We start from the raw sequence: 10,591 nt of genomic DNA, 5'->3' as shown, positions 1-10,591 counted from the left end.
ATATATATATATATATATATATATATATATATATATATATATATATCTTAGTCATTAATCATCTTCTTTTTTTGATCAAAAGTCATTAATCATCTGAAACTTGAAATTAACAGTATTACTTTTTCCTTTGCCCTTACACCGTACAAATGTATAAGCCTACAGTTTTTTTTTAATGAAAGTATAAATTGACTTTTTCATTCTGCTATGAATCATACAATGATACAAAGCCAAGAAGTCATCATAACAAATTTAGAAGCTTCGCAAATTACAATCAACTCTAGTCTCCTCCCACTTTCTTTTCGTTTTCTAAGTCAATTAGTCAAATACCAATCGGTCTTTAATTTTCATCAATTTTTTAGATGAGTACGTTACATGATTACACCCAGGACAAGATTTACTAGGTTTACGTTATCGTATTTTAAACCCAAAAAAAAAAACGGATTGTTTAACTCAATATATGACACAAGAAAACCACATCCAAGCCAAAATAAGCTGAATAACATTTTATTAGACCTTAACCACTTGATATTCATAAAACACGGAGGATTACTTACCAACTCTCAAAACGAGAGAAACCGGCGAACTGATATCGGAACTTTAAGAGTTGTTTACAGATTGATTATTTGATAATAACAAGAGCTAAACATGTGCTCATATAAAGATAAGAAAGTTTTTATCCGTCTAACGGCCTCCTACTCTGAACCGTACACGTGTTACTTGATACGCCCACTTGAACTCACACGTGAACACGTGCGACTCTGCAAAATAGCTTGGCTTCCAAATAGCTGTATCAAATCTTCCCCCCTTTGCAGAGCCTTGTCCACAAGGGTCTTCAAACTTCAAACTCAGGAAATTTTTTTTGGAAGTCAAAAAGAAATTCCCAAGTCGCTTCTTCTACTGGTTGATCAATCCACTTCACCAAAATCTTAGTAACAGCTCGACCCTGCCTGTTAACCATCTTCCTCTCAAAAATAGATTATGGTTCCTTGTCAAAGACATCCTGCAACACGGAAGGCATCTGAGTCGCCACCGTCACATTTCCCACCAACTCTCTAAGCTGTGACACATGAAAAACTGGATGAATCTTAGTGCCTGCAGGAAGGTCAAGCTTGTAAGCTGCCAATCCACACTTATCCACAATCTTGTAAGGACCATAGTATTTCGGTGAAAGCTTCTGATTCATACGAACAACCACCGAGTTCTGTCGATACGACTGGAGCTTAAGATAAACATAATCTCCAATGTCAAACTCCCGTTCAGTATGATGACGATTAGCCAATTGTTTCATCCTATGTTGAGCACGCAACAAATGGAACTTCAGCAACTTCAACATGTTCTCTCTCTCTCCTGCAAGGACCGAGCCACAACTGCAACCTTGGTCTCACTCGGTAAATAAGGCAAATGGACCGGTGGAACTTGACCATAAAAAGCCTCATACGGAGTCATACGAGTAGAGGTATGATAATTGGTATTGTACCAATACTCTGCGAGTGCCAACCACTTACACCACATGTGAGGTTTGGTGTGACACATACACCTTAAATAAGTCTCCAAACACCTATTGACCACCTCAGTTTGACCATCACTCTGGGGATGGTAAGTCGTTGACATCTTAAGCTCTACGCCCTGCAAGGTGAAAAACTCCCTCCAAAACTCACTCGTGAATACCGCATCCCGAACACTGACAATTGAATTTGGACACCCGTGTAACTTAATATCATTGTCTAAGTAGGCTTGAGCCACGCTCAACGCACTGTATGGATGTGCCAATGCAATAGAATGTGCTGTTTTGCTCAATCTATCAACCACCACCATAATGATTGACATATTTGCATACACTGGTAAGCCTTCGATAAAATCCATGGAAACGTCACTCCATAAGGTTTCAGGAATTGGAAGAGGTGTCAGCAGACCAGGAGAAGCCGCATTATCACTCTTGCACTGCGGACAAACTTGACAACTTCAGATGTAAACTTGAATATCGTTAGCCATTCCCTTCCAATAGAACACACCCTTAACTCGTTGATAAGTGACATCTCTACCTGAGTGACCACCCACTCCAGAACAGTGTAGCCACTGCAGAATAGTATCACGCAACTGCACCACTCGAGGGACCACGATTTTGTTCTTACGGCGAAGCACATCCTGCGACCAAGAATAATGTTTCTTCGCATTAGGACTAATCTTGAGCTTAGCAATAATTTCTCGTATCTCTGCGTCCTGATCATACACAGACTGAATCTCTTTTAATAAGTCGCATTCCACCACTTTCATTGCCATATGTAGTACTTTCGCACCCTCTACTCTGGACAATGCATCTGCTGCTAAGTTTTCCTTGCCATGTTTGTATTGAATCTCGTAGTCAAACTTCAACAGTTTAGGTAACCATTGTTGTTGTATTGGCGTGTTGAGACGCTGCTCCAATAAGTACTTAAGGCTCCTCTGATCAGTCTTGATGATGAAATGTGCAGGTAATAAATAATGCCTCCATTTCTGCACTGCAAATATCACTGCCAACAATTATTTTTCATAGATTGATAGATGCAACTGCCTTCCCTTGAGTTGTCTACTGATATACAAAACAGGGTGACCCTCTTGCATCAATACTGCCCCAATACCCTGTCCGCAAGCATCAGTTTCAACAACGAACACCTTATCGAATAAAGGCATAACCAAAACTGGTGTCTTACACAGCGCCTGTTTCAAGCTGTCAAATGCCTCCTGAGCCACTTCACTCCACTCAAATGCATCAGTTTTGGTCAATGCATGCAGGGGACAAGCAATGGCTCCAAAGTTTTTAACAAATTATCGATAATACCCAGCTAAAGCCAAAAGCCCACGAAATTGCTTCAAGTTGATCGGTTTAGGCCACTCTGCTACTGCTTTGATTTTTGTTGGATCCGTTGCTACACCTTCAGAACTGATGAAATGGCCCAAGTACTCGACCTTGTCTTCCGCAAAAGCACATTTACTCATTTTTGCATATAACTTCTCACTTCGCATCACTTCAAACACCATACGCAAGTGCATCACATGATCGTCCACGCTCTTACTATAGATGAGTATATCATCAAAGAAGACTAACACAAACTTACGAAGGAAAGCCTTGAACACCGAGTTCATAAGGCTCTGGAACGTAGCCGGAGCATTCGTCAAACCAAATGGCATCACTAAATATTCATAGTGTCCACTGTGAGTCTTAAAGGCTGTCTTAGGGATATCTTCCACTCTCATCCTTACTTGATGATACCCGGCACGTAGATCAATCTTGGAGAAGATCTTAGAGCCTCCCAATTCATCTAACAAATCTTCAATCAAGGGAATGGGAAATATGTCCTTCACCGTCACACCATTGAGCTCCCTATAATCACCACGCAGTCGCCAACTACCGTCTTTTTTCTTGACTAACACCACTGGTGATGCAAAAGGGCCTGAGCTAGGTTGAATCGTTCCACCAGATAACATATCCTCCACAATTTTATCGATCTCATTCTTTTGGTGGATAGCATACCTATAAAGCCGTTGATTCACCGAATTTGCTCCATCCAACAGCTGAATCTTATGATCGTGATGCTTCCTGAACGGTGGTAAGCCAGTCGGTTCTGCAAATACTTCTGGATAAGCTTTGACCAACGTATCTATTTCAACAAGAGTGACAACATTTACTGATATGGTGTGTACAGTAATAGCCGTAGTACCATCAGTGTATTCACGTACTTCATCACGAGGTTCCACTTCACTCACACATATCATCGAAACTTGTACCTCCTCTTCTACCATCTTCTTAAGCTTTTGTGCTTTTGCATCCCTTACTGACCCATTTTGAATCCCATACAACATAACATTCTTCTTATTCCACATGAAAGTCATCTCTAACAGTTTGAACTCCCAAGTAATAGGGCCCAAAGTCGATAGCCACTGTACTCCCAAAACCATGTCACAACCTCTTAATGGAATTAATAACACATCCGACTCAAAGAATGTTGTTATGAACCTCCATTGAAACCCATCGATTCTACCCTCAACACCTAACTTCCTTCCATCAGCAACTGCAACTTGAGTTAGTTTTGAAGATTGAACCTTACACCCCATCCTTGCTGCCATCCTAGGATCGACAAAGTTGTGAGTAGAGCCCGAATCCAGCAACACATAAATTGATTTCTTCCCATACAAACCCTTGACACACATAGTCTTATAATCTGATACTCCTGTTACTGCATTGACAGACACCATTGGCATGTTTTTGTCATCTTCATCATCACCAACCAACACATTTTCTACCAACCCTCCTTCGTCGACCTCAATGCTATACAACTGCGTATTCTTATGCTGTTGGTAATGTTCAGGGGTGAACTTCTCATCACACCAATAGCAAAGTCCCTTAGCATGTCTATCACTCATCTCCTCTTTAGATAAGAATCTTTTAGTAGTCGTACCATTTCCCTTAAAGTTTCCTCCAGCTTTACTACCTTGAGAACCACCTTCCTTAGCGTTGGTAACCATTTGTTGACCTCCATTGTTACCAGTGTTACTCTTTGTAGTTCCCCACGACTGTGAAGTCTGTTTCTTAGGGTGTGCCTTTTCGTATAATCTTCAAGTCGCAAACACTGATGCACGAACTGAGGTTGAAACATTCTAACATGCATTTGTGTGTCTAACCGCAACCCTGCCAAGTACAAGCTCACCAAATGTTCTTCAGATAAGTTGAACCGAGTCTTAGTGAGATCAAACTTCTGATGATAGTCTATGATACCATATGTCTCCTGCAACTGCTTTAACTCTGCCATCGGATCATCACCCTCATCTTCAAACCTCTCCTTTAACAACAAAACATACCCATTCCAATCATCTAACACATCAAGGTCAATACCGGATGGAACAAAGGAATAGTGCCAAGTTGCCGCATGTCCATCAAAATGAATCGCAGCCATCTTCACACGCATCTCCCTAGGTGTATAATCCACAACAAAAAATTCCTCCACCTTAAACAACCACTCCTTGATATGACTCCCATCGAACCTAGGAAAATTGATTTTTCCTAAGCGAGTAAGACTACCATATTTATAGTGAGGATCGGGTCTTACCGGATCGGATCTAACAACCTTGGGTGGATCCAAGTCACTAGATCAAACCTCCCTCGACGATGATGATTTCTGAACCTCCCGAGACGACAATGACTTCAGGTTACTCCGATCACATGGTGTTTCACTCCGTTCAGCTTTCTTTTGAATCTCCTTACCATGATGAGCTGTAGATCTACCCATAGCGTCGAACATATTGGCGATGTGTTTCATCATCTTCTGATTCTGCTCTGCCAACATCTCCGTCATCCTTTAATTCTGACCCAGAACCATCTCTTCCAGCCGATCCAACCGTGAATCCATCAGCTCCACCGTACCCATCTCCTGCGGTTGAACCTCCACCACCTGAGACCGCGTTCCTACCATTTCCAAGGATCGTTTAGCTCTGATATCTTTGACACACGAAAACCACAACCAAGCTAAAATAAGCTGAATAACATTTTATTAGACCTTAACCACTCGATGTTCATAAAATACGGAGGATTACTTACCGGCTCTCAAAACGAGAGAAACCCGGCGAACTGATATCGGAACTTTAAGAGTTGTTTACAGATTGATTATTTGATGATAATGACGAGAGCTAAACATGTGCTCATATAAAGATAAGAAAGTTTTCATCAGTCTAACGGCCTCCTGCTTTAAACCGTACACGTATTACTTGATACGCCCACTTGAACTCACACGTGACGACTCACACGTGCGACTCTGCAAAGTATCTTGGCTCCCAAATAGCTGTAACAGTATAGTATGACTAGAGAGATACTAATCTTTGTCCACGTAAACCTCCGACCACTGGATTTGTTACATGATCTCGAGTTTTTAAAGAATCCTTGTGTCGTCACCCAGAAACAAAAAAAAATTGTTTTGTCCAGTCTGCTACATAAAAACCAATCACATCAAAGATTAGAAGATCACAATTTTTAAGTTTTACTTTTCTTAACACAAAAGAAAAGAAAAAAAGATTCGCAACACTAAAATCAACTCATCCCACTTCACCTTTACTTTGTCCAAGTCAATAGGTCAACCTTACTTATTTTTCCAGGCAAACGCGTTACGAAAAATTACAAATGAAACACTACATATACATATACATTATATATAACAATATTGTATCTTTTAAACCTCCAAAATTAGTTTTACACACAAGAAATTTGAGTTAGCCATGGCCGAGTCTAACGAGGATCATAAGCCTTTAGCCCCACTTTATCTCACTACCCGGAGTGACCAACCAAACGAAGAAGATCAGTACCACCAACACGACAAAACCAAATACGTCCATTCACATGCAAAACTCATCTTATGTTGTGGTTTCATCGCATCTTTAGCTATGCTCATCGCAGTCACCTTCATCGTCCTCTCCCTCACTGTTTTCCATCTCCATAACCCAAAACTCACGGTCGACTCCATATCCATCATCCAACGGTTGGATTTCGTCAATGGTAAAGTCAACACGAACCGAAACGTTACATTCTCAGTCAATATCTCATTACATAATCCGAATCCAGCATCGTTTAAAGTGAATGAAGTTACGCTTTTGTTTAAACATGGTGAATCAGAGGTAACTGGGGATAGTATCCCAAGAAGTGAAGCTGTTCCGGCAAAACAGACGGTTAAGATGAGCCTGACGGCTGAGATTGTTACAACAAAGCTACTAGCATCTGTTCCAGGTTTAATGGAGGATTTAAACGGAAGAGGAGTGGGGCTGAATAGTAGTGTTGAAGTTAGAGGTAAAGTGAAGATAATGAAGATTTTCAAGAAATCTGTTCATCTTATAATGGATTGTTCCATGATGATGATGATGAACAATTCCTCAATGGTTACATTACTCTGTCTCAGAAGAACACATGGAATGACTGAAAACATGTCTAAATCTAAACAAGATTAAATTTTGTTCTACGCTTATTTATAGATGTCTGTAAATACCGAATGTGAAAAGAAAGAAATGCATTGTAGAATCAAAAGATAAGAACGTTCTGCTGGAAACTAGAGCTCTCCTCTCAGGCAACACTAATTATAAAACACACAAAAAAAAACCCCTCGATTCTAAAGGATCTTGAGTCCTAAGAAGATTGATCCGTTCATTTTTTTCATCAACGTTTCGAGAGGAACAAGTATGAGTAGTACCATTCGGATTGCACCGCAGTTAATATGACTCACTGGTTTATTTCTTTTGCTGGTCAGTCACACGTCCTCCGGCAACCTTAACGATGGGTTCGTCTTTGGACTTTATAAGCTTTAGCGCTGGATGAACCTTGAGGTCTCCTGCTAGTATCTTGTTCCCAATATCCAATTGGCTGAGATCTACTTCTATGTATGGTGGGATAATCTCTGCTGGGCATAGGTACTTTACCGTTCTTTTTATCGTATTCAGAGATGCTCCTGCAAAAAGATCAAGAAATGGTGATCAATATACAGCGAGTAGATTCACAAAAGCTGCATTTAATACCAACATATAGCATGCAAACGGGAAATTGATCCCTGAAACCCACGCATAGATTCCTTTTCACTCGAGTAAAAGCTTTGTAAAACATCAAAGATAAAGCCATCTAAAGTAATGGTTACTTTTCATCACCAAAGCTTAGCTGAAACCAGGGCACTATCACTTCTCTACAGATTAGATGCTCAATGAACTCCAACCAAGACATATTTTAATGTGTGGCCTAACTACTTCAGAACTCAAAAGAGATGGGTGTATTAACCTACGTCTAGCATATCTACTACACCATACATGACTCAATGCCTATTCGTTCTCAGTAACCAGAAGTTAGAAAACAACATAGTGATCATGACTAGACCGGTTACGGTACAGTGATTCCTGAGTAAGCACCTAAACTAACTCACCACTCGTTCCAAGGAGCTCAAATCCTTATTAAGATCCAAGACTAAGAGAATCCTATACATAAGTAAAGGGTTGATTACCTTTCTTTAATCCGGGGGACACATCATCTCCTATGAACACAAGAGGGATATCAACCTTCAACAAAGCACCTGGAGGCGCTCTAATGAATGTCACATTCAGTGGAGCATCAGTTCCAGAATGCAAATGAATCTGAAACATTTCAAAACACGAACTTTCTAAGAACTCAATACATAAACCAACAAAACAAACACACCATTCTCAAAATCAACAAGTGAAGATTCAAAACAAATGATACAATGCAATCTGCAGTACCAAAAAAATCCAAAATTTCATCAATATGTGAAAAAAGGAAGAAACTTTACCGCTCTAGGCAAAGCTCGGACTTTCTCAATGACCTCATTAGAACCAATCTCAGCTCGAACCTCAACATCGAAGAGTCTCGAGAGGAAAAAAGAGTAACCCAAATGAGTCACAAGCTTCCTGATCTGATTCGTTTGAACTGAAACAAGCCTCTTGTTTCCTCCGTGTTGTCCATCCTCTTGTTCGAATATGATCGAAGGAACTCTACCGGCTTTACGCTCTTTCGCCGATATGCTCTTGCCTGAGACAGACCTTGGAACGGCGAGGATCGTCTCCGCGTACTTTGGATCGGGTCGAGGGAATCCAGGGAGGTAAGTTAATTGGGTTTCTAGGGTGGAATGATCGTGAGCTAAAGCTGCTGCCGTCGCCGCCGGAGAGTATAGCCGGAGGTTTTGTAGGGTTTTGGGTAGTGTTGTTACACGACGGAGCAACATTGTTTACTTTATCAGTCAAAGAGAGAGAGAGAGCAAAGAATGGGTTTAGGAGCTGTGTGTGACAGTGTTACAGAAATGTGAGGTTTCTCCAATTAAACGTCGTCGTTTTGAAATCTTTAATGGACTTACTTTTTCATGGGCTTTAAACTTATCTCAACCCAATAATAACTGGGACTTGATACTATGATTCAACGGATATTCCATTACCTGTTTTATGTAAATAACTACTTTACCCTCAGTGTGTAGCATGGAACTGTATTGAGTTGAGGGTAAACTCGTCTGAACAAAAAAATATGGCCTCCATGAGTCCCATTTTAATAAGCTTCATCTTGCTCTCTCGACCAAAAACCAAAAGAAACAAGAAAAAGAAAAGAAAAACACATTTCTCTGAAGAAAAAATCTTCAAATTCAAGGTATTATTTTCGTTATAACCATTTTGATCATGCCTATCATTACTTTATAATCACTCAGATNCGAGAGGAAAAAAGAGTAACCCAAATGAGTCACAAGCTTCCTGATCTGATTCGTTTGAACTGAAACAAGCCTCTTGTTTCCTCCGTGTTGTCCATCCTCTTGTTCGAATATGATCGAAGGAACTCTACCGGCTTTACGCTCTTTCGCCGATATGCTCTTGCCTGAGACAGACCTTGGAACGGCGAGGATCGTCTCCGCGTACTTTGGATCGGGTCGAGGGAATCCAGGGAGGTAAGTTAATTGGGTTTCTAGGGTGGAATGATCGTGAGCTAAAGCTGCTGCCGTCGCCGCCGGAGAGTATAGCCGGAGGTTTTGTAGGGTTTTGGGTAGTGTTGTTACACGACGGAGCAACATTGTTTACTTTATCAGTCAAAGAGAGAGAGAGAGCAAAGAATGGGTTTAGGAGCTGTGTGTGACAGTGTTACAGAAATGTGAGGTTTCTCCAATTAAACGTCGTCGTTTTGAAATCTTTAATGGACTTACTTTTTCATGGGCTTTAAACTTATCTCAACCCAATAATAACTGGGACTTGATACTATGATTCAACGGATATTCCATTACCTGTTTTATGTAAATAACTACTTTACCCTCAGTGTGTAGCATGGAACTGTATTGAGTTGAGGGTAAACTCGTCTGAACAAAAAAATATGGCCTCCATGAGTCCCATTTTAATAAGCTTCATCTTGCTCTCTCGACCAAAAACCAAAAGAAACAAGAAAAAGAAAAGAAAAACACATTTCTCTGAAGAAAAAATCTTCAAATTCAAGGTATTATTTTCGTTATAACCATTTTGATCATGCCTATCATTACTTTATAATCACTCAGATTTAGCATTTATATTGTGTTTTTTTTTTTCGTTTATAGAAGTCAGAAGAGGGAAACTGAAGAGGTGTTTGTTGAGACAGACAATGGAGCTTCTACCTTTTTCACTTTGTCTTCCATGTGCAAGGTAAAATTGTCTGTGGTTTCTCAAAACTCAAAAGAAAAGAAAGTACAATCGACGGTTTGAGCTTTTTTTTGTATGAAAATTATGAACCATAACTTTTGGTTTTTAGTTTTTTTATTCCTTCCGGTTTATTGTGGTCGAGTATCTTTCTGTAACGGGCCCTTGAGAGGGCTTAATTAGATCAATTAAGTCCATTATCTATGCTTTATTGGGCTCCACTCTTTTGTAACATTTTCTTTTTACATCTATTAACATATTTTTTTACGAGTTATATATTAGACTATTAGTATATTTTATTATTTTTTTAGACCTATTTATTCCAACTAGGCATGGGCATAAAAACCGTACTCGAATACCCAACCCGAAATCCGACCCGAAAAACCGGGTTCGGGTTGGGTTCGGGTTTGCTTATAAAACCCTGTTGGGTTCTATTTTC

The 10,591-nt window shown here is 40.1% G+C and overlaps 2 protein-coding genes and 1 long non-coding RNA gene across 3 annotated transcripts; 2 read left to right on the top strand and 1 right to left on the bottom strand.

Annotated features, from left to right (window-relative positions):
- On the top strand, window positions 6,201-7,067 carry LOC104785738. The gene is made up of 2 exons (XM_010511004.1): window positions 6,201-6,520; window positions 6,638-7,067. Exons 1-2 carry the CDS (start codon window positions 6,244-6,246, stop codon window positions 6,964-6,966), a joined length of 606 nt encoding a protein of 201 aa, XP_010509306.1. The 5' UTR covers window positions 6,201-6,243; the 3' UTR covers window positions 6,967-7,067.
- On the bottom strand, window positions 6,950-8,795 carry LOC104785739 (50S ribosomal protein L25-like). The gene is made up of 3 exons (XM_010511005.2): window positions 8,304-8,795; window positions 8,001-8,130; window positions 6,950-7,460 (listed from the first exon to the last, which is right to left on the bottom strand). Exons 1-3 carry the CDS (start codon window positions 8,733-8,735, stop codon window positions 7,243-7,245), a joined length of 780 nt encoding a protein of 259 aa, XP_010509307.1. The 5' UTR covers window positions 8,736-8,795; the 3' UTR covers window positions 6,950-7,242.
- On the top strand, window positions 9,031-10,422 carry LOC104785740. The gene is made up of 2 exons (XR_767409.2): window positions 9,031-9,148; window positions 10,074-10,422. It is a non-coding gene; the product is annotated as an uncharacterized LOC104785740 (long non-coding RNA).

Source organism: Camelina sativa, chromosome 5 (assembly GCF_000633955.1).
Source record: "Camelina sativa cultivar DH55 chromosome 5, Cs, whole genome shotgun sequence".
Taxonomy (NCBI): Eukaryota; Viridiplantae; Streptophyta; class Magnoliopsida; order Brassicales; family Brassicaceae; genus Camelina; species Camelina sativa.
This window is presented reverse-complemented; position numbering and strand designations above follow the sequence as displayed.

Coding starts and splice junctions, on each gene's coding strand:
- LOC104785738 (XM_010511004.1), top strand. CDS start 6,244: ATGGCCGAGTCTAACGAGGATCATAAGCCTTTAGCCCCACTTTATCTC. Junction 6,521..6,637: donor ACGGTTGGATTTCGTCAATG/GTAAAGTCAACA, acceptor ATGGTGAATCAG/AGGTAACTGGGGATAGTATC.
- LOC104785739 (XM_010511005.2), bottom strand. CDS start 8,735: ATGTTGCTCCGTCGTGTAACAACACTACCCAAAACCCTACAAAACCTC. Junction 8,131..8,303: donor TCCGAGCTTTGCCTAGAGCG/GTAAAGTTTCTT, acceptor GAAATGTTTCAG/ATTCATTTGCATTCTGGAAC. Junction 7,461..8,000: donor GTCCCCCGGATTAAAGAAAG/GTAATCAACCCT, acceptor ATCTTTTTGCAG/GAGCATCTCTGAATACGATA.